Consider the following 23522-nt stretch of genomic DNA (forward strand, 5'->3'; position numbering starts at 1 on the left):
CCTGGGGAGGTGCCAGAAGGGAAACAAAAAGGACAAGCCCAGGTGCAGAGTGGAGAGCAGCACTGGCCCCAGGAGCAGGGAACAGCTCTTTACCCTCCACATCCTGAGGCACCCGAGGTCCCGCTGGGATTCTTGGGCTCTAGCTCAGCCTCACACACAGCTCTGTGCCCTTTGCAAAGCCCCTCCCAGGTACCCGGGGTCTGCAGCAGGGCACCCCAGCTCGGCACAGAGCCCTTCTCATCCATTTTCTGGGGGGTGGTTTCATGTCCAAACCCTCCACACGTGTGGTTTCACAGCCCTGGCATCTTGTGGGAGAGTTTTCAGAGGGTAGGCATTGCATCTTTGTCCCAATGGGCACTCTTGGGTTCTGGAAATTTGCTTCTGAGTCCCTCTGTGAAGGTTTGTGTAATTGCACTTGGGAGGATCAGGATGGGTGTTAAATCCCCCTTCCCCTGGGGGATCAGGATGGGTGTTAAATCCCTTCCCCTGGGGGATCAAGGTGGGTGTTAAACCATTAAACCCCCTTCCCCTGCAGGGATCAGGGTGGGTGTTAAAACTTCTTCCCCTGGGGATCAGGGTGGGTGTTAAACCAGTTTCCCTGCAGGGATCAGATTGGGTGTTAAACTCGCTTCCCCTGGGGATCAGGGTGGGTGTTAAATCCCTTCCCCTGGGGATCAGGATGGAGGTTAAACCCCCTTCTCCTGGCGGGTTGTGCATGGCAGGATGAGTGCCCCGAGGGGTGAGGGGATGGACATCCTTGGGGGTGTGCAGGGCTTGGCTGGACAAAGCCACAGCCGTGCTTGTCTGGGTTTGGATTCGACAGCTGCCTGTCTTGGGGCGGGAGGTTTGCCTGGAGAGCTCCAAAGGGTCTCCTTCCCCCAGATTTGCAGGAGATGTCACTTGTGCAATGCCTGTTTGGTTTTGTGTGTCTGTGGGAGCTGCTCCGTGCTCTGGGACGTGATGGGATCTACATCCACGAACAGCAGAGCAGCGAGCTGGAGCAGAAGGGGGATGTGCTGGGGCTGCTGGGTGCCTCTTCTTCCCTGCCCTAACACTGCCCGAAGGCAGTGCTGGGGCTTGGAAACGGGATATTCCCACAGCTGTGGTTCCACGGGCAGTGCAGGGCATCCCGGAGCCCCAGCGAGCCCAGCCGTGCTCTGGGGACACAGAGCCACGAGGGTCACCTTGGGATTCCGCAGGGAAGGAGGGATCCCAGGGGATGGAGGGATCCCAGGAGGGATGGAGGGATCCCAGGGGATGGAGGGACCCCATGGGAATGGAGGGATCCCGTGGGGATGGAGGGATCCCAGGGGATGGAGGGATCCAGGAGGGATGGAGGGATCCCAGGGGATGGAGGGACCCCATGGGAATGGAGGGATCCCATGGGGATGGAGGGATCTCAGGGGGATGGAGGGATCCCAGGGGAATGGAGGGATCTCAGGAGGATGGAGGGATCCCATGGGGATGGAGGGATCCCAGGGGAATGGAGGGATCTCAGGAGGATGGAGAGATCCCATGGGGAATGGAGGGATCCCAGGGGAATGGAGGGATCCCGCGGGGATGGAGGGATCCCAGGGGAATGGAGGGATCCCGTGGGGATGGAGGGACCCCATGGGAATGGAGGGATCCCAGGGGAATGGAGGGATCCCGTGGGGATGGAGGGATCCCAGGGGAATGGAGGGATCCCAAGAGGGATGGAGGGATCCCATGGGGATGGAGGGATCCCATGAGGATGGAGTGATCCCGTGGGGATGGAGGGATCCCAGGGGAATGGAGGGATCCCGCGGGGATGGAGGGATCCCAAGAGGGATGGAGGGATCCCATGGGGAATGGAGGGATCCCGTGGGGATGGAGGGATCCCAGGGGGATGGAGGGATCCCAGGAGGGACGGAGGGATCCAGGGGGATGGAAGGACTCTGCGCGGTGTCCCCGAGGGCCGGGGGGCGGCGGGTCCCCAGGGAGCCCCGGGGGTTCCCGGCGGTGGGCCGGGCCGGGCCGGGCCGGGCCGGGGCCGCCCCGCCTCCCGCTTAAAGAGCCGCGGCGCCGGGCGGCCGCAGCGAGCCGGGACCGGCACCGCCCGCACCATGCGCTCCGCCAGACCCTGCCGCATCCTCCTCCTGCTGCTGCTGCTGCCGCCGCCGCCCGCCGCCGCCTACTTCGGGTCAGCACCGCCCGCGGACCGGCCGGCACCGCCTTCCAGCCGGGACCGGGCAGCGGGGATCGGCGGGGAGGCACCGGGAGCGGCCGGGGGACGGGGGGCTGGGGCAGATCGGGGTGTCCAGGGGAAGGTCGGGGTAATCGTGGGACAGCTCGGGGTGTGCTGGGACAGCTCGGGGTGACTCTGGGACAGCTCGGGGTGTGACCTGGGACAGCTCGGGGTGACTCTGGGACAGCTCGGGGTGTGACCTGGGACAACTCAGGGTGACTCTGGGACAGCTCGGGGTGTGCTTTGGGACAGCTCGGGGTGTCCAGGGGAAGGTCGGGGTGACCGTGGGACAGCTCGGGGTGTGACCTGGGACAGCTCGGGGTGTGCTTTGGGACAGCTCGGGGTGTCCAGGGGAAGGTCGGGGTGACCGTGGGACATGTCGGGATGTGCTTTGGGACAGTTTAGGGTATCCTGGGGCAGGTCGGAGCGTTCTTTGGGACAGGTCAGGGTGTCATGGGACAGGTCGGGTGTCCTTTGGGACAGCTTGGGGTGCTCTTGGGGGCAACTCGGGGTGACCGTGGGACAGCTCGGGGTGACTCTGGGACAGGTCGGGATGTGCTTTGGAACAGGTCGGGTTGTCCTGGGACAGGTCGGGGTGTCCGTGGGGAGGCTCGGAGCGTTCTTTGGGGCAGCTCGGGGTTTCCTTTGGGACAGCTCGGGGTTTCCTTTGGGGCAGCTCGGGGTGTCCTTTAGGGCGGCTCAGAGCGTCCTTTGGGACAGCTCGGGGCCGTGGGGCGCAGCTCCCCGCGGATGCTCTGCCCAGGGCGCGGGGGCTCCGCGGGGCTGTCGCTGTCCCCGGGCCCGTCCCCGTCGCTTTGGGTCGGTCCCGGCCGAGCCCGCACCTGCAGCGCCCGGAGCATCCCCGCGGTGCCGGGTCCGGCCCGAAGGGGCCATGCGGGGCAGGGGCTGAGGGAACGGGACGCGGGGTCCGGGGGTCGCAGGAGGTCGTAGGAGGGAAATTAAAACAGAGCGGACCAGGGAGAATTTACCGTGCAAGAGCGGGATGTGGAAACGGGAGGGAAATTCTGTTGGCTGGGAGAAAAACTGGATTTTACCCCTGAAGTGCGCTCCGGGTGCGATTTATCCCCGGCGGCGGCTGGCATTGATCCCTCCCTGCGGGAGAAGGCGGAGGATGGGGCTGGGGCCGGGATGGGGCTCGGAAGGGAGGGATGGGCACAGGGATGGCACTGGGATGGCACAGGGATGGCACAGGGATGGCACAGGGATGGCACAGGGATGGCACAGGGATGGCACAGGGATGGGCACAGGGATGGGCACTGGGATGGCACAGGGATGGCACAGGGATGGGGCTGGCACTGGGATGGCACAGGGATGGGCACAGGGATGGGCACTGGGATGGCACTGGGATGGCACAGGGATGGCACAGGGATGGGCACAGGGATGGCACAGGGATGGGCACAGGGATGGCACAGGGATGGCACAGGGATGGCACTGGGATGGCACAGGGATGGCACAGGGATGGGCACAGGGATGGGCACAGGGATGGGCACAGGGATGGCACAGGGATGGCACTGGGATGGGGCTGGCACTGGGATGGCACAGGGATGGGCACAGAGATGGGCACAGGGATGTCACAGAGATGGGCACAGGGATGTCACAGGGATGGCACAGGGATGGCACAGGGATGGCACTGGGATGGCACAGGGATGGCACAGGGATGGCACAGGGATGGCACAGGGATGGCACTGGGATGGCACTGGGATGGCACAGGGATGGCACTGGGATGGCACAAGGATGGCACAGGAAGGTGCTGGGGGCTCCACGGCTCAAAGCCAGCCCAGGGACGGGGCAGAGCTGCTGCTCCAGCCCGAGACACCGCGGGATCAGAGTCACCCGGGCACAGCTGCTGCTGGGTTTGTGTCTTCCTCTCATTTTCAGTTTGCTCGGGATAAAGGCAAAGATGGGTTTGTACCAGGTCGGGTCGGTGCAGAATTTCCCATGCTGAGTGTTCTAGGCGGTTTTTTCTTATTTTCTGTGTGAGCTGCTCCTCGGGCAGGATTTCCAGAGCTGCTGGGGCACATACCAGTGAGGGCAGAGCAGGCAGGAGCATTTGTAATTCCGTGATGGTAGCACTCAGACTGGGCTGTGCTGCATGGCACAGTGGAGGGTCCTGCTCCCTCTCCACCGATCCTCCCTCCCCACTGACACTTCTTTCTAAGTCTGGCTTGGCACTTCTCACCTAGCACACGACTGGTATTTCATCCCTGCTGCAAAGTTCACTTAAATCATCTGGATTTTAAATTTATTAATTGTACCATTCAGCCTAATTCACAGCTGAAATCCTGCTTGGGGGGCTCCCCTTTCTCAGGCACTCAGAGCCTGTGTTAGCACTCACTCCCTGCAGGGAGAATTTGCCTTTCCAGCCACAGGGATGAGCTGTGCCAGGGGGAGTGAATGAATTTGTGCTGCCCTTCCAGATAACACAGAGCTGTCACTGACCACTGCTCAAGCTGGACTCTGTTAAAGCAACCTGAGTGATCCTTTGCTCTGTGTCAATGGTTTATTTGGTACAAGGAGGTTTTTGGGCACATGAAATCTGTGTGTGCTGCCTCTTGACCATGCTGTTCAGGATCTGAGGCTGTAAATTCAATTTTCAATGTGGGTTTTTCCCCTTGAGGGGTCTGACACAGGTGTGTCCTGCATTCTCACCTCTTCATCTGAAAATCAAAAGAAGAAGCCCTACTCTAGGAACTCAGTGAGTTTGGTGGTGAGGAGCAGTGGGGCACATGGGTGCTCCCAGATACAAAACTGAGTTGATGGACTTGAGAGGAATTTGAATATTTTAGAGGTGAATGTTTGATGTGGCTTGGCTTGAGAGAAAACCAATCTCCCACCTTAATTAGCACTGAACTGGAGGGACTGGGGACCCTGGGTCAGTGCTCTGCTTCTAAGTTTAGCCAAAGGAAAGAGACTCAGGTGTGAGCCAAATATTGGCTTTGCAAACACTTAAAGGAGAAAACCTGTGAAGATGTAAGAGCAAGTGAAAGAGGCTTTTGGATGGCAACATGCAGAGACAGGACCTGAACCCTTTCTGCTGTAGATGTGGCAAAGGTGAAGAATTGCTGGTTCAAAGGGGGAAGGAAATGCTGAGTTTGATTCCATCAGGGCAAATGTGAAGCATGAAGTGTCTGGGATAGTCCAGCAAAAATGGTCCAAGGGCCTGGCAAACATGCAACTCACCTTTAAATACAAAAAACAAAGTTGTGCCAGAGTGAACACAGCATTACAATGGGTAAATTCAGAGAAACCCAGAGTGGGTTGGGTTAGAAGGGACCTTTAAAGTGGCCTTGGGCACTGCCAGGGATCCAGGGGCAGGAGCTGCTCTAGGCACCCTGTGCCAGCCCTGCCCACCTCCCAGGGAACAATTCCTGCCCAATATCCCACCCAGCCCTGCCCTGGGCAGTGGAAGCAATTTTTGTATTATGGTTTTAGGACAAAGGGGAATGTCTGTTACATGACAGCAGCTGTGGGCAGAGCTCTGACCCCACTCCCTGGAGCTCACTGGTGTCTGTGCACTGGCTGTGCTTGAGCAGGTCCTGAGCTGGTGCTGGGCCCACAGGGGGAAATTAAAACCTGCTTTTAGGAGAGGGAGAAAAAATAAGCCTGTGTGAAGGTGGCCTGGCTGTTGTTGGGGTGTGTTGGGCTGGGCTGGCTCTCTGGATGCAGGAATCCAGCAGAGCCCACTCCTCACCTCCTGACTCCCTTTGTGCTGGCTTTGCTTCCAGCTTTGCTGCAGTCCTCCCACCCTGCAGCCTCCTGTGGAGCTCTCCCTCCTGTTCAAGCCTCTCCTCTCAGGATGTTCAGCTCCTCGGGTGGTGGGAATGTCTCCAGACCTCATTAAAGGCTCTAAGGCTGCTGTTGTCTCCTTGTTCATGTTTCAGAAGGTGAAAAGGCATTTAGGATGTGCTGGAGGGCAAAGAGCTTCTCCCAGGGCAGAATTCAGAGCAGACCCACCCAGGTGGGAAGGGGGAAGAACCAAACCTGATCAAAGCCTGGGAACAGGCTGGGACGTGTCTCACCCATGGGCCAGGCTGGCCCCTGCTCCATGGGCAGATTTCTTTACAACTCATCCTGAAATACCTGTGGTGGCTGCAGGGGTGCCTGGGATCTCTCAGGATGGGCTCACAGCTCCTCCTGCCTACCCATGCCCTCTGTGTTTGGTGCTGGTTCTGCTCCCTCAAAGCCAGTGGCACAAGTTTTGCTCTTTTCCTGATGAAAGGATTTTTGGGGGGTGTTGGAGGGTGAAAGCAGCACTTGAGTTGCAGGGCTGTTGAATCTGGGACTTGCATAGTTTATGAAACAGCATCATGTGTCAAATGATACCTTAAAGTAAATATGGTCATCCCTAAAAAAGTGTCCTCACATCTCCTGTGTCCTAGAGGTGTCCAGCAAGCCTTGGCTTCCATCCCATAGCCCAGTTACACACATCCCATTGTTTTATTTGGTAAATGTCTTATTGCAGCATTTCCCTGATCAATCTAATGGGCCAAATAAACTCAAACAGCAACTCTGGTGTCCAGTTCTGAGTGCTCTTGGAAAGGATATTTCTCTTCCTGTTGAGCTGATAATTAAATGCTGATATTATTTACAGGCTGCATCATTGTTCCTCAAAGGACAAATCCTCTGTCAGGAGGGTTTGTTACAACATCACTGTTGTCATTGTCAGTCACACAGAATGCTGGGGTATTGAAAAAGAGAGAGAAAGAGCAGAAGTGGAGAGGGAAGGAAACTTTCAGCTGAGATTTGGGGAGCCTGAGGATGGAGCCTGGTGGAACAGCAGAGGGGCTGTGGGGCTGCAGTGCATTGCAGAGGGAGAGTTTTCATGGATGATTTTTGATTCTCTCAGCTCCCAGACTCTCTAGTCACCATCTCAGTGCAGCACAGGCTCTAAACACCCATCCCACTGGGTGCTGAGTGTTTCATGCCAGGAATGCTCTGGGGAATGTGGCCAGTCCAGAGTTAGACTGGAAGTCTGCTCTCTGCTGTAAGGACTGCCCAGCTGTGCCCTGGGCTGGGATCAGCCTGGAATTGGGATCCACATGGAGATTATTCCATGTGGCTGAGCTGGGAGGTGGCAGGAGTCAAAGCAAGGATGTCCAGACTGTGGAGCCCAGAGCAGGTGAGGATGGAGAGTCCTGTGCAGGGGCTGAGCTGGTTATTGCCTCTCCTCCCAAACTGCAGCTCTTCTGATGCTGGAATTTTATACCCTGGTCTCTGTGGAACTTCAGAATTATTAAAAAAAAAAAGAGTCTGGAGCTGGACACATCATCTGTTACTGCTCCCAGACAGGGCTTGCAGCAGACAGCAAACAATCCATCTCAAAGGATTCTGACTCACAACATCATGTGAACTCATCTGAGGTTTTCATTCAAGCTTTTTCTCGTTGTGGGGAGCAGAAACTTGATAGAAAACCTGGAGGGTAACAGGTACAGAGACACCTGCCTGAGAGGCTGAAGTGACAACTCTGATGGAGGAAAGTCAAAAGCTTTGATATCAGCTGTTAAATCTCAGTCCTGATTATTGAGATTTATAGTTTAGATGCTCTGGGGATTTCTGCCACCTCCTTTGCAGGCAGTGGGGGTACAGAGCAGAGAAACCATCCTGATTAGTCACAACAGTGCAGCACTCACAGGCCATCCTTTCTCCAGGGACAAATGGGGAGGATTAAATTGTGCTGCTTCTGAAAGGATGAAAACTCAGTTTGACAGGGCTGGGGACAGAGGAGAGCTGGGGACCTCAGTGCACTGCACAGCCCTTGGTTCCATCCATCATGTCCCACATCCTCTCAGCCTTTCCTGAAGGCTTCTTGCAGCTCTGTGGGGTGTAGATATTCCTGTGGAACATGAAAGGCCCCTGAAATCAGATATGGAGTCCTGTTGTGGGCTGCTTTGATTTTCCCCTTACTTGGGAGAGGTAGGAAAGGCATATTTTTACTGGTTTTTAAGACCTTTCAGATCCAGAGGACATTGGGCATTGCACAGGAACAGGCTCTCATTAAAAGTCTCTTAAGCAGCTGGAATGTGGCTGGAAGGAGATTAAAGGAAATAGATGAATTTAGCAAAGTGCTTAGACAGAAAAGGAGAGAGAAATAAAGTTGGAGATCCTTATTGTTCTTTCAGATTGTGAGCAGGTGTGCATTAATTCAAAGAGTTCACTTTCTTTGCTGTATGATCTGTAGATAATAAACTCTAAATCATCTAAACCAGAGCAGTTTGCCTGACTGCAAATATCTGCGTATTTTATATTTAGTCTTGTACAAATGTTTGCATACTCTGATCTTGATCAGATCCTGTGTTGGCTCTGCCCTGATGAGATGGAGTTGTGGTGGGGCTGTCCTGGCTCAGGGAGTGGCTTCTGCTCCCAGCTGTGCCCTGGGCACCTCCTTGGATTCCTCTTGTTCTCCTCTTTGAATTCCTCTTGTCTGAACTGGAAGTTGTGTGACAGATGAGTTTTGGGAGCTGTGTCTGTGCTCTGGCTGTGACACTCCTGATCCTGGGAGCCTCAAACAGTGGTGGAATTATTATATAATTTATATAATTATTTCCTGCTGACATTGCCCTGCCTCAGGTGACAAGTGTGAGGATTTTCACAAGGCAGACTGTCACAGAAAGGTGTGCTCTATCTTTGGTTTAGAACAGAATTAACCAATTTACTACAGCTATTTCATTAGCTGTGTTCTGTCCATCTGGTTATTGCTGACCTCCTTTTTTAGAGGAAAACCAAGTTACTCCATTTGTTGACACTTCAGAAATACAACAATAATAAAAATAATAATGAATATTAAGTAGATTTGCCTGTGCAACCAACTATCTGTGTAGGATGCTTTACCTCCTTCAGAATTTAAAGTGTTGCTGGATCCAGTTTTAGGAAGTGTTTTTCCCACAAAGCTTTTGCTCTGAATGGTGAAAATGATGAATTAGGCTCAGTGTCTCTGTGTGTGGTCCCAGGCACTATTGAGACTGCTCTGGAAATGGAATCAAATTCTTCAAAGGTTTTTATGGTGCCTTTCTTCTACAGATATTAGCACCCAACATCCCTCAGAGCTGGAGAGTGGCAATGCCACCTTCTCCCAAATCCCACTGGCTGTCCTGGCCAAAGAACATCCTTGAGAAAATTCCTGTCTGTGAAACTCAGGGCAAAGGCTGATGTGGCTTCAGCACCTTCAGCAGCACTGGGCAATAACAGATGTGAAGCCAAAAGCATGAACAGGAGGAGGGAGCCAGACTGAGATGCTCCCTCAGAATCTTTTCCAGCTTCTGGCAGTCTGCACATCCAGAATTTCCTGTGTCAAAGTATCTTTGTGTTTAATGGTCCCTTTGTGACTTTGTCTTCCAGGCTTTCTATGAATACATGGATAATTCAGCATTCCTTGTGCCCTGCATTGAGAAGGGCTGCAAGTTTAACTACAGCCTCATTTATATTAAGTCTAACATTTAATAAATTATCACCATTCCCCCTGATTATCCTATTTTAGAGATCAGAATAGTCTTCACTCACTTGGAGGCCAGTCCTGCTTCCACAGCCCTGTGTTCTCCTGCTATCCCTTCTTCTCCTGGTGAGAACTGTGGGAGGTGTCCAGCCTATCTTACACAAGCTATTTTGGAAATGTGTCACCTGTCCATGTCCAAGCAGACAGATCTGGCTTGTCCTTGCTCTGTCTGTGCAGTGACTCCTTCCACAGAAGTTGTGTTGACTCTTCCCCACTGTTCTGTATTTAACCTTTGCCCACCAGTTCTGCTCTGGTTTTAGAGTTTCTCTGAGCTTGTCCAGGACAGCTCATCCCTGGTTTGTGTCATTCATCAGATCTCTTGTAAATCTTGGAGATCTCTTTGCCACTTTTCTCAGTTTCACACAGGTTCCAGCAATCCCTTTGCAGCACGTTCTCCTTCCTGAGTCAGCACCTGGATGTGAATCAGACACCCCTGGGCTACAGAAAACGTCACAGCCTTGGCTTTACAGCCTTGGAGCCTCTGCACTGAGCTCCTGCTGCTTCTGAGCCCCTGGGAAAGGGAAGGGCTCAGCGCTGGGCACACCTTTCCTTGGGAAAGGAAGGGCATGATTGGTCTGAATAATCAGTGAACTGCTGACTGAAATGCCTGACAAGGGAAGAAAGCTGTTTTAGCTGGAATTGGGGTCACTAAAATGAGGATGGAGGCTGGCAAGAGGGGAGATGTTTGGCTCTGGAGGGGATTTTGGGGAGGTAGGATGGCTGGCAGGGGTGGCAGCTCTGTTGGCACGTGGGCAGTCAGCAGTTTGGGAATGGAGCTGGGAATGCTGCAGCTGTGCTTTCCAGCAGTGAGTGATTTTTCTGTTATATCAGGCTCTCCAACTCTCCAGTGGCACCTCCCACTTCCTTATGTCCTCTCTCTGTGCCATGAACTTGGGAAACTTTGGTGCCTGGGAGCGCAGACACAGCATGGCAAAGGGAGAGGAGCCACATTCCCTCTCCACTTGTTGACAAGTGCATTTTTCTGGGATGTCAGTGCTGGAATCCCAGTACCAGGCAAAGTCCAGGTTCTGGGAGAGGGTTTTATTCTGAAACCCCTCTGCTGAGCACTGTCCCATTGAGTTGGGTTCTGTCTGAACATCCCTAAATCAGACTGTTGCTGACCTCTGAGCCTGTCCCTGCCCATGCAAATGTTATCACATCTTAATTTTGAGTTTCAGAGCTTGTGCCCAGTGTGTGCTTGTGCTCCCAGGGACACCCCACCCTGAGAAGGCTGGTTCACCAATGTGTGCTGGGTTTCAAGCTGCAGGGTGAGCCAGGCTAAGCCCAGGCTGGTTCATCATGGGCTGGTCTCAGTCCTTGGGTCAATCTCGTGTCCCTCAGGGCACTTCCTGCAGCTCAGCTCTGCCTGGAGCAGCCTCTGGGCAGGGTTGGGGCCAGGCAAGGCTCTGTCCTCTCAGTCTGAGCTGCTCTCTGGAGCTCATCAAGCTGTGTTAATTGGAGTTTCTTCAGCTGGGCCTGGCCCCAATGCTCCTGCTCTGTTTCCAGCGTTGCCTTTTTATCTCTTAGCTCGCTGGGACCTCTCCTGTTTCTGTCCCCCAGTCCAGCAGTGACAATGGGAGTGAGAGATTCCTCTCACCCACTTGGTTTCTAAGGTTCAGTCCTTGTGTGATCCACGAGGGTTCCAGGGTTCTTGGGTAGTTTGCAGGTCTCTGGGTGAGTCCAGAGGTGTGTTAGTTAATTGCCTTTGTTGTTAATTACAGCTGTGTGAGCACATCTGGGACTTGTATTGTCTGTGAGAATGGGCACTGGGTGCTGTGGGATCAGGTCAGCAGAGCTGTGCTCCAGCTCCTGAGCCCAGACAGGCTGGGCTGACCACAGGGAGATCTAGAAAGTATCTCAGGAGCAGCTCAGGAGCACACTTTGTGTATCTACAAAGTACAGGGGGACTCAAATCACAGCTGCAGTGCTTGGCTTGCATCCTCCATCATGAAGAAGTGTCCAAAAATAAAGTTCCAGAATATTTCCATTGATCTGTCTGGTTCGGGATTTTTTTGGGGCAGGGCTTGAGGCTCTCTGTGAGTCAGGGTTTGGGAAGCAGGTGACAGACTCCTGGTCAGTGCTGTGCTGCTGCACAACAACTGCTCCCAGTTTGCAGCCCCCAAATCCTGCATCAAAGTAAAATAATTTCTCTGTGATTTCAAGCATCCTGAAGATATCAGGTAAGATGAGTTTTGCAAGAGAAAAATTGTGTTGCCATGGAAAGTGAAAACATTTGTCTCCAATATTTATGACATTTTTCAGCTGAATTGCATTAACACATAAATGCATTGCTGTTGCATTTGGCAGGACATTTTTATTTGACCTTTCCTGTATTTTTTTCAGCAAGGATATGTTTTCCAGCTAAACTCATGCTTGTGGAGGAAGGTGGTCACTGGTAGTGTCCTCCCACTGGCCTTTCCAAGCTGTGGGGTGTGGTAGCAGTGCACACAGAGCCTGGCAGGAGCTCCTGCCTTCAGGAGTCACACAGAGCTGTGGCACAGGGAGCAGGCAGGGCTCTGTGTGACACTGGCTGTGCTGTGACCCATCATGGGTGCTGTCACATTCTCTCCTTGGAGCCAGGAGAACCTTCCATGGGGCTGCTGGTGACAGCACATGGGTTTCTTCTGCTCCCCACAGCATCAGTCTGGGACTTGGTCCTGGTGTCTGGTGGGAATGGGATACCAGATCTAATCAGTCTGTATTGATTAATCTCTGAGCTTGATGTGGCTTCACCACCTTCACCAGCACTGGGTAATAACAAATAACCTCAAATAACAAATAACAAATGCCCTGACCTGCAGCTTCCTGAATATCCTCCCCCTACTCACCTTGTCGTTTATGGTGATCTTAGAATCATCACAGAACCCGTGTGGGTTGGGATGGACCTTTAGAGACCACCCAGTGCAGTCCTGTGCCATGGGCAGGGGTGCTGTTGGATACTGCTGGGAACCAGGGAAAAAGCAGCTTTGAAGCCTTGGCTTTCTCAGGCTGCTCAAGGAATTATAACAATGATCAAACACCTGCTGGAGATGTGATGTTTTGCACAAAGCATGTTTTCAGAGAGGTGTTGCCTTCCTGGACCAATGAGCCGTTTCTATTCTGTATTGCACGAACTGCTCTATATAAGTGTAGTGTTTCTTTAAACAAAGCTCTCTTTTGCTCCTCCATCACACCAAGCCCTTTGTTACATTATCCTTTCCACCAAAACGCAGCACGGGGACACCTCAGGGTGGCTCAGAGCTGCTCTCCAACCCCACCCTGAACCCCCCTTCACTCATTTCTTCCTTCACTCACCCCTTCTCCTGCTTGTCTCCTTGCAGCCTGACCGGGAAGGAAGCCCTGAGCCATTTCCCAGCGCTGGGTGCGGCGGGGGGCCCGGGCAAGGGGCACCAGAAGCAGTGCGAGCTGCTGCAGCTGTCGCGCAAGCAGCGGCGGCTGTGCCGGCGGGAGCCGGGGCTGGCGGAGACGCTGCGCGACGCCGTGCGCCTGGGCATCCTCGAGTGCCAGCTCCAGTTCCGCAGCGAGCGCTGGAACTGCAGCCTGGAGGGCCGGCCCAGCCTGCTCAAGAGAGGTACAAGGTAGTTGGGGTGCAGGGAGCTCGGGGTGCAGCCCCAAATTCAGTCCCGCTCACAGCGGGTGGGGAGTGCCCCGATTGGCGCTGTTTGCTGCGAGCCGCAAATAATAGCAATGGACTCCTTGGTGGAAGGAAAAAAGGACTTTATTAAAACCTGACCTATTGTCCTGCTTTGGAGAACAGGTGTCTGCCAATAAAGGCAGGAGCTTCTCTTTGAAATGGAGAATGTAAACCCCCTCCCTCCAAATTATTATAAATTTGAAATTAAAGGGCTTTCAAGCAAAGAGATGGGAATTAGGAATAACAGTTCTTTACTGGGAAAATTAAAATAGAACTGCAGCATTACAAAGAACAATCCCAAACCCTGCCAGAGTCAGAATCCAAGCTGACACCCGTCAGTCAGTCAGGGTGTTGGCACAGTCCCATTCAATGGTGGCTGCATCCTCCTGCAGGGGCAGATGTGGTTCAGCTGGAGCAGTGCTCCTGGAGAAGGTGCAGTTTCCTCTGAAGCTCCAGGGATGATGTGGAAAGGTCTGGATTTCTTCTGGAATCCAGTGGAAAGAAGGTTCCTTGGTGTCCCAAATCTCAGTTTTTATCTGGGTAGGAAAGGCTTGGCTCCTCCCCTGGCTGGAGCATCTCCCAGTGGGATGATGGAATTTTATCAGTCATGCCCTGGGACTCACTGGCCATTAACAGGAGATATCTCCTGGAGGGAGGATGGGCTGTGGGAAAGATAAAGATGATTGCCCAGCTGGTTTAAAGATGGCCCATGAGCAGATAATGTGTGCCAGGAGATCAGGGGCACTGCCCCACCCGGCTGCAGCAGATGGGGACAGAATGCACATTTCTGGCCACATCAACCCAACACAGCTACATTTATAGAACTGTTTGTGAATCTCAAACGGGGCAGCAGTTCATTGGGCAGTAGGAGAAAACATCCCATGTCCAGTATGTCATGCACTGTCCTACGGTCAAGACCAGGTGCTAATCTTATATTAATTCCTTTCTATTTGCAAGAAAGCTAACCTGGGAAAAATCCTGACCAGAGCTGAGAAAGTGTCACGGCCTGAGACAAAGACTCAGACCCTGAGAAAAGGCCTGGCTGAAATCTGCCTGTGCCTTCAGCAGTGTCCACAGCCAGATCTCTGTTCCACCCAGCGATGGGAGCTGTGCAGTTCTGGCTCCTTTGGCACAAAATAAACCTGGTCCTCACCTTCCAGCATGGCTTGTCAGGGATTGAAGCAGGAGCAGGTTCACATCCTTGGCTGAGCTCCCTTCTCAGCCTGAGTGATGCTGTGGGGAAATGGGCAGTGCTCCATGGCAGGGGACAGTTAAAGAAAAAAATTCCTTCCAGTGCCTTGGATATTGGTGTATGTAAACCTCTGTTATTCTCAAATACAAGAGATTTGAGAAGTTAAAAAAAATTAATTTAAACCTGTTTATTGTTTGAAAAAGCTGTTTATCTGCACACATGTCAGTGCATATTGACAAATCTCTCCCAAGAGAGATTTTTTTTCTCTTTGACATAAATTTGGAGAAATTTGGGCAGAGTGGACAAAAGACCCACTGGCTTTTTGGTTCCCAAAATGCTTTAGATGAAGAAATTGTCCTGTAAAGTCTGGATTGGAGATAGAAGGGAACATAATAAATCCTTGTAATGCTTGAGAAAAATACAATGAAGATGGACCCTGAAATTATTTCTTAATAAAAATTCCCAGGGAACGCATTAGTTTGCCAGACCTGTCCTGATCCAAGCAAAGCCTGACTGTTACAGAGTTTCAGCCCTTCAATAACTTCTATTAGCACTTACTAAGCTTCAGTCTTCAGATTTATTGAGTTTCAGTCCTTTGATAATGTTTAGAAACTTAATGCTTTTAAAAAAAGGACCTGAAGAAGCCAATATTAATTTTTATAAAAATCAATGCTAATTTTAATTAACATTGAGATAGAAAACTTTTTAATGTTTCCTTTTAAAATTATCAATTTGTATTACATTAAATATCAACTTAATATTTTATTAAGTCAGCACTTGCAATATCAGATTTTCTTCATTGCAAGGCTCTACTGTGAATTTTTTAGCAGGGGGTAGAAGGAGCTGTTTGTGATCATTTGAGTGTCTTTCTCACATCTGCACCTTCATCAACCTCAAAGAACTTGAAAATGACAATTGAATAATCCTCATCTTCAAATAGCTGGAAAACATTTAATTATCTGGCAGTGGCATGCCTTAACATTTCCATGGGCTCCTGACTGACAAAATAAAATATCACCTGTAATTTCAAACCTGTTTTGGCAGATGGGGATAAGCGTTTGAAAACTTTTATTACACAATCCTCAGGATGAAATGATGATTTAATACAGCCAAGTATGCTGCGTGCAGCCCCTGTGTGACAGGACACTTGGCTGGGAGCAATTAGCAGTTCTCATTTTCCTTTAGCTTGCAAAGGGGTTTGTTTCTTTCATAAAGAACATGAATGCTTTCAGCTGCCACTTTTGATCTGTTCGTGACATTTGTTGGAACTTTGCTGGAAATTGTTGGTCATGCAACTCTCCTGTCAGTCAGGTGGTAATGAGGCATTTTAGAAATGTTGAAATCATTTGATATCTCCATGGTCCTAGAGAAACCATGAAGAAAAAGACATATTTTTAGCAGTCCTAAATGGTCTTAAGAGTGCAGGAGAGTGGAAAAGGTTCTTCCCAGTGAGATGGGGCATTTTTGGAACAGGTAAAAAGCCAGACTCAATTTGCAATCACAACTGACAAACTGCTGTGACTGGATCATCAGTGTTCTTTCTGCTTCTGGAGATGCCAAACAAACAAACAAAAACAAGCCAAGGGTTTTCTGCTTCTTGAAATGCCAGATTATTTTACCAGTCTGCACCACTTGTTGCTCTTGGTAGTTCTCTGGGTACGACTGTGAAGCTCCTTCTGCATAACCTGCAACCTTTCTGTGGCCACTGTCACTTATGACAGCTGTTACTCCTCAGTGATCCATGCAAAATCCTCCTGCACCCCTTCTCCACTTCTTTAAAGATTACAGATGGAAAGAGTTAGAGTTCAAATTATTTCAAGCCACCTTGTTACACAGGACAGTTGGTATCTTTATAAAAATGTGGAAACAGTGATGACCTTGTGGTGTCCTGGCTGTGCCATTAAGGGCTGCTGGAAGTCAGGTAAAGCAGGATTTCATCTCAAACAACTCAGTGATCTGGGGAAATAAATTCCCTTAGCAAAGAGGTCAGAGCCAGCCACTCACAAAATCCTTCTTGAGAAATGAGTGCTCTGCAATCCTTCCATCCCTTAATCCATGCCTTTGTCTCCTGCTGCTTGGACTCTGACCTTCCAGCAGTGGTTTCACTGTCCTCATGAGGAATCCAGGAATGGTACAGCAGAGCAGTGGTGACTCCCAGAGACAGAATTTCCATGCTGGGAGATTTGGAGAAGCCAGCTGGACAAAGCCCTGAGCAGCTGGCATTGGAGCCAGCCCTGCCTTGAGCAGGAGGTTGTTCTAAAGACCTCGAGAGTCCTTCCATCCTAAATCTTTCTATACTGCTATAGCTTTTTTTGGGCTGGTTTTGCTGTTGTTTTCAGAGATGCCTCCTCCACCTGCTCTGAAATGCTCACACTCCTTCACTACAGCACTGAGAAGCCTCTGACCCTGAGCATCTTTCCTTTGGCAGAGTCACCCCACAGCCAAACTCCTCCTGTTGCAATTTTCCCTGTGGTCTGGAGCACACCACAGCACACAACAGTGGTGCCACTGCAGGAAAAGTCCTTCTGTATTTATAGGCTGCCAGGCTAAGAAATCCTTGTGGAGAGCTCAGGGCAAGGCTTGGGCACATGGAAGGTCCTGCCAGAGGGAGCTGCTTTGCTGCAGCAAATCTCCTGACATTCATCTCTGTGCTGGCTGTTGGCAGCCAAACTGCCCAGCAGAGACATCTGCACATCTGCAACCAGATGTTCCCCCTGCACTGAGAGTTTCAGATCCCATTTTGTCCCTGACAAGCCCCTCAGTGGGGTCAGGGGAGGGACCCTTCCCCAACCCAGCCCCTGAGAGCCTGGAACTGGCTCCAGACCCCTCTGCCTGTGGTGACAGGAGCTCTGTTGTCACTGTGGGAGGAGAGAGAGCAGCACACATGGAGCAGCCTCTGCCCAGATCCCAAACTGTGCTGCTTGGAGCTGCCATTTGTGCTGTGTCCTGAAAATCCAGATCCAGCAGCTGCTCTGCTGCACTTTCCACAAGGGCTGAAGGATAGCTTTAGCTTCTCTCATTTGTTTTCTGAATTAACAATTAAATGGTGATTAATTCCTCATGACAAAGTGGAGGGAATCATCTCAGACTGTTTCAGACAAGCCTTTGGCAGCCTGGTGATGTTGAAGCTTTGTTTTTAGATGTTTCAAAGCCTGCTGGGTATCTGCAGTTGCTGCTGTCTGCAGTGGCCTGACCACAGCCACGGCCTCTGATTTCCAGTGGGCTGAAAACTGGCCAGGACTTACATGGGGAAACCAAAGTATCTGGAACAGCAGGAGCAGTGTGGTGATCCACAGAGTCAGATTTAGCAGGGGCTGTGGAGCCGACGGGGCCGGCGTGGCTGGGAAAGGGCTCTGCTCACTTCTGGCACCCGAGTGCCACAGGGGCTGGTGGGACCCTGGAAAAGCATCTGGAGATTGGCTGCTGCAATGATTGAGCAGATATTAGTTATCCTCTCCTAGCTCCTTTGGAGAGGGTTAGACACTGTTTGAAAATGTGTGAGCATCAAGCTGCCATCCACAGCCTGCATTGATCACGTCCCATTCCAGCTTTTACAAAACTTTTGGTAGATTTGGTGACATTCTTTCATTATCTTTAGAGTACTCTTCTGGTTTGAAGGACAGGTGTCTGCCAATAAAGGCAGAAGCTTCTCTTTGAAATGGAGAATGTAAACCCCCTCCCTCCAAATTATTATAATTGTGAAATTAAGGGGCTCTCAGGCAAAGATATGGGAATTAGGAATAACAGTTCATTACTAGGAAAATTAAAATAGCAATGCAGTATTACACAGAACAATCCCAACCCTGCCAGAGTCAGAATCCAAGCTGACACCCGTCAGTCAGTCAGGGTGTTGGCACAGTCCCATTCAATGGTGGCTGCATCCTCCTGCAGGGGCAGATGTGGTTCAGCTGGAGCAGTGCTCCTGGAGAAGGTGCAGTTTCCTCTGAAGCTCCAGGGATGATGTGGAAAGGTCTGGTTTTCCTCTGGAATCCAGTGGAAAGAAGGTTCCTTGGTGTCCAAAATCTCAGTTTTTATCTGGGTAGGAAAGGCTTGGCTCCTCCCCTGGCTGGAGCATCTCCCATGGGATGATGGAATTTTATCAGTCATGCCCTGGGACTCACTGGCCATTAACAGGAGATATCTCCTGGAGGGAGGATGGGCTGTGGGAAGATAAAGATGATTGCCCAGCTGGTTTAAAGATGGCCCATGAGCAGATAATGTGTGCCAGGAGATCAGGGGCACTGCCCCACCCGGCTGCAGCAGATGGGGACAGAATTCACATTTCTGGCCACTCCTGTATTGCAACCCAAGACAGGTACCCTGAGAAATTCTGTAGAGAATCATCCACCAGAGAGATTAATTGCAAATTATTGGTCACAGCAGCCAGAATGGTGAGGCAGGAAGCAGATGCTTGGTTCATCTCCTTGATCTCCTCCAGATTTCCCTGACTCTCCCCTCATGTCCATGCTGCTGGTGGATCTTTGTCTAAAATTCTGCAATTCCAAAGAGCTCCTATGAAGTCTATTGAAGTTGCTAATGAAGCCTCTCCATTATATTCATGATTAGTCACATTTTTCATTCTTCTTGCTGGCAACCACCAGGAGAACTCTTTGTCCTGCTGTCTTTATGGCAGGCATCACTCAGATCCCAGCACTCAGTGTTCTGATCCACTGTTAGAGCTGGATGGGAATTCTCTGAGGAACAGAATGATGGAGAGATTTGAGGTTGGACTTGGTGAATTCCAGAGGTGGCTTCCAACTTTTGCTCCAGGCAGGGCTCAGTGCAAGTCCAGATCAAGTCTCTGTGGTTGTCTCTCTCTCTTCCATTATAGGGAAAACAGATTTTCCTTCTGATGTGGAAGGAAATTTGGAATTTTCCCATGTGGAATATCTGTTTGCTTTGTTATGTTTTCTTCCATGTGATGTACAAGTGCTCTATTTCCCATAAACCAAACTTTTTCTATTTTTAGCTGATCTTATCCATTCCTGCACTGAAAGCTATTGATCAGTCACATCTCTCTCTCTTCCTTGCATTAATTTCTACATTTTTGACTTATTAAGCAATTTCCCATTAATAGTTTTTTTTCTTACAAATGAACTCTAGAGGAAATATTAATATTTCCCCCAGGACCAAATAGGGAAGTAGGTAAATAGAAATAAATAAATAAAATATTTTGGTGTGTGGGTCAGGTTTTTGTCAATCAGAGTTCCTGAAACTTCTGTGCAGCTCATGGTTACCAATATTCCTATTCCTGTCTGATCTCACGTCTCCACACTGAATTTTCATTCAGTCACTGTCCTTTGTTTCCTGGTTAAAATGTCACAGTCACACCACAACCTCAGGGATTGTAGCCAAGCTGGGAATCCTGCTTTGGGGAGGAGAACAGCTTCAGAACACACCCCACAGTCACTGGGAGTAAACAATTTACAGGGAATGCAGAGAACCCACACACAGGGGGAGGGTTTTCCTTCTTGCCATGATGTCCTTCAACATGGAACCCTTCCCATTCCAGATACATGTGGTGTTTTCATAAAAAAATACTGCTATCCCAGTTAAAAATACTTTCAAATAACAGGCTGGATTTTAAGACACTTTCTCAGTCTCTACTATAGATTTCCTGATTCTGTGGCACAACGTGATTTCAATGACAGTTTGTATTTGCACCAATCAGCTCCATGCTGGGGACCAGCACAGCTTGGTGCTGTCACTTTTTGCAGCTGGGTGTTTCCCCAGGACTGTTTGTCTGCTGCCACCCTTCCCTTGTCCACATTGAACCAGTAATGGGTGACACTGGGGTGTCACTGCCCTGATCATTCAATCTGTGCTCATCTGCTGGGGATGGTGTGGGAGCATCTGAGGAGTTTTGTCTCTTGGTACTTCTAATTATTGTGCTTGTGTTCAGTCCTTGGACAGGCAGGAGAGGCAGGGAGGTGCCTTTCCTGCTCAAAATGTTGCCTGGAAAGGCTGACCTGGAACAGAGACTAGGCAGAGCAAAAGGAATAAAATAGGAATTTATTGGAAGGATCCACCTTGGGCAGTGCAAGAGCCCGGCCGGGGCTACACCCAAATCAAATCCAAGGTGGATCCTGGTCACAAGTTTTACGCTTTTATAACTTTTGGTTCATCTTGGAGTCAATTATCCAACCACAGCCCCAGGTTATCAAGTCTCAGCCCCTTGGCTTGCCCCCTTTCCCTCACTGTTTCTGCTTTTTGGGTGCCAGTTGCTCTTGATTCTCCAACTAGAAAGGAATTATTTTGTCACTCCCCCGTGAAGAGAATTTACTAACACCTAATCTGATGTTTCAGAGTTACACACTAAGCAGCAGAGAATCTGCAGAGCAGAAAAGCCAAACCCCAAGTCATCCTCCCCCCTTGAGGGTCTCACAGTTCCTGGTGGCCCTGCAGGGTCTCACAGGTTCCTGGTGGCCCTGCAGGGTCTCACAGCCCCTGGTGCCCTGCAGGGTCTCACAGGTTCCTGGTGGCCCTGCAGGGTCTCACAGTCCCTGGCTGACCCTGCAGGGTCTCACAGTTCCTGGCTGGCCCTGCAGGGTCTCACAGTTCCCTGGCTGGCCCTGCAGGGTCTCACAGCCCCTGGTGCCCTGCAGGGTCTCACAGCCCCTGGTGCCCTGCAGGGTCTCACAGTCCCTGGCTGGCCCTGCAGGGTCTCACAGTTCCTGGTGGCCCTGCAGGGTCTCACAGGTTCCTGGCTGGCCCTGCAGGGTCTCACAGTTCCTGGTGGCCCTGCAGGGTCTCACAGGTTCCTGGCTGGCCCTGCAGGGTCTCACAGGTTCCTGGCTGGCCCTGCAGGGTCTCACAGCCCCTGGTGCCCTGCAGGGTCTCACAGTTCCTGACTGGCCCTGCAGGGTCTCACAGCCCCTGGCTGGCCCTGCAGGCTCTCACAGCCCCTGGTGCCCTGCAGGGTCTCACAGCCCCTGGCTGGCCCTGCAGGGTCTCACAGTTCCTGGCTGGCCCTGCAGGCTCTCACAGCCCCTGGTGCCCTGCAGGGTCTCACAGTCCCTGCTGGCCCTGCAGGGTCTCACAGTTCCTGGCTGGCCCTGCAGGGTCTCACAGCCCCTGGTGCCCTGCAGGCTCTCACAGCCCCTGGTGCCCTGCAGGCTCTCACAGCCCCTGGTGCCCTGCAGGCTCTCACAGCCCCTGGTGCCCTGCAGGGTCTCACAGTTCCCTGGCTGGCCCTGCAGGGTCCCACAGCCCCTGGTGCCCTGCAGGCTCTCACAGCCCCTGGTGCCCTGCAGGGTTCAAGGAGACGGCGTTCCTGTACGCCGTGTCGGCGGCGGCGCTGACGCACTCGCTGGCGCGCGCCTGCAGCGCGGGGCGCATGGAGCGCTGCACCTGCGACGACTCCCCGGGGCTGGAGAACCGCAAGGCCTGGCAGTGGGGCGTCTGTGGGGACAACCTCAAGTACAGCACCAAGTTCCTGAAAAAGTTCCTGGGGCAGAAGAGGATCGGCAAAGACCTGCGGGCCAAGGTGGACATCCACAACACCAACGTGGGCATCAAGGTGAGAGCTGCGTGAGCTTGGCATGGACTTTGGGCTCAGCACAAGTGTTCCAACCCATCCCCTGTGTGTGAGGGGTGTTCACTGCCCTGCTCACAAACCTCTGTTCACCTCTGTTCACCTGGGCCTTGTGGTGCTGAGAGTCCCTGGGAAGCCTCCTGAGCTCGTGTGAGCATCCTGTGTCCTCCAGTGGTGCCGGGGTGGGTGGGCAGGGAGACAGCACAGTGACAGGAACTGCACAGCTGAGTGACTCCAGGGCCACAGGGGGTTCTGAGAACAGCTGGAGCTTAGAGCTGGTGGCATGTGTGAAGACTGAAACTCTTGAGATCAATTATGAGTCTGCTGGTGACTGCTGTGGAATGAGTCCTGTCACAGGTTTGGGTCAGGGACCATCAGACTGAGCATATTGTAGGTTACAGGCTGCTGACTCATCATTGTCTTTAGTTTACTGAGTCAAACTGATTGTTTAATTAGAGCACTGTCTTCATTTGAATATACCAAAAGGAACCCACCATGTTGGACATACTCAGTTTTATGGCTGACTACTCCTATGGTGCCAGATAGAATTGATAAGAACTTATTTAGTATTCAGCTGGTTGTCCTCAGGTTATCCTTTCTCTGGGTCACCTGTCAACTCTGTACCCATTCCTCTGCTTTGGTGTTTATTTGTTTTTTTGTTTGTTTTTTGTGGTTTTTTTTTGGGGGGGGCGGAGTTGTTTTTTTTTTTTTTTTTGTTTGTTTGGTTGGTTGGTTTTGTTTTTTTTTGGGATTTTTTTTTTGTTTGTTTGTTTTTTGTTGTTTTTTTTTTTTTTTTTGGCGGGGGGGGAGAAGGTTTCTTCTTTTTAATTATTGACATTTCCCCTCCACGGAACATAAATAATTCCAATAAAACAGAAGTGCTTGCAGCTGCCTGCGATGCGAGGCGTCGCCTCTCCCAGAGCCAGGTCCTGGCAGGTTAATAACCACCACTCTTGCTCACCAGGCGGTGAAGAACGGCCTCAAAACCACCTGCAAGTGCCACGGCGTGTCGGGGTCGTGCGCGGTGCGGACGTGCTGGAAGCAGCTCTCGCCTTTCCACGAGATCGGGCGGCTCCTCAAGCTGCGCTACGACGACGCCGTCAAAGTTTTCAGCAGCAGCAACGAGGCGGTGGGGCACTCGGAGCTGGCGGGGCACAGACACGGCCCCCGGCAGCCCGCCCTGCCGCGCCCCACCGACCTGGTGTACGTGGAGGACTCGCCCAGCTTCTGCCGGCCCAGCAAGTACTCGCTGGGCACGGCGGGCAGGACCTGCTCCCGAGAGGGAAACTGCGCCAGCATGTGCTGCGGCAGGGGCTACAACACCCAGAGCCGCCTGGTCACCTTGGCGTGCCACTGCCAGGTGCGCTGGTGCTGCTACGTGGAGTGCCAGCAGTGCGTGCAGGAGGAGGTGGTGTACAGCTGCAAGCAGTAGGGACGCGACAGGGA

General features: G+C 51.8%; 1 protein-coding gene across 1 annotated transcript; it reads left to right on the forward strand.

Moving 5' to 3' along the window:
• Window positions 1–2084: 2084 nt before the first annotated feature.
• On the forward strand, window positions 2085–23508 carry WNT9B (Wnt family member 9B). The gene is made up of 4 exons (XM_056511750.1): window positions 2085–2161; window positions 13037–13287; window positions 21796–22061; window positions 23041–23508. Exons 1-4 carry the CDS (start codon window positions 2085–2087, stop codon window positions 23506–23508), a joined length of 1062 nt encoding a protein of 353 aa, XP_056367725.1.
• The last annotated feature ends 14 nt before the right edge of the window (window positions 23509–23522 follow it).

Source organism: Oenanthe melanoleuca, chromosome 27 (genome assembly GCF_029582105.1).
Source record: "Oenanthe melanoleuca isolate GR-GAL-2019-014 chromosome 27, OMel1.0, whole genome shotgun sequence".
Lineage (NCBI taxonomy): Eukaryota > Metazoa > Chordata > Aves > Passeriformes > Muscicapidae > Oenanthe > Oenanthe melanoleuca.

What these genes read in the sequence shown, in the direction of transcription:
- WNT9B (XM_056511750.1), top strand. Translation starts at nt 2,085, where the DNA reads ATGCGCTCCGCCAGACCCTGCCGCATCCTCCTCCTGCTGCTGCTGCTG. An exon ending in CCCGCCGCCGCCTACTTCGG is followed by an intron (nt 2,162 to 13,036) that starts GTCAGCACCGCC and finishes GTCTCCTTGCAG; the next exon opens with CCTGACCGGGAAGGAAGCCC. An exon ending in ACACCAACGTGGGCATCAAG is followed by an intron (nt 22,062 to 23,040) that starts GTGAGAGCTGCG and finishes CTTGCTCACCAG; the next exon opens with GCGGTGAAGAACGGCCTCAA.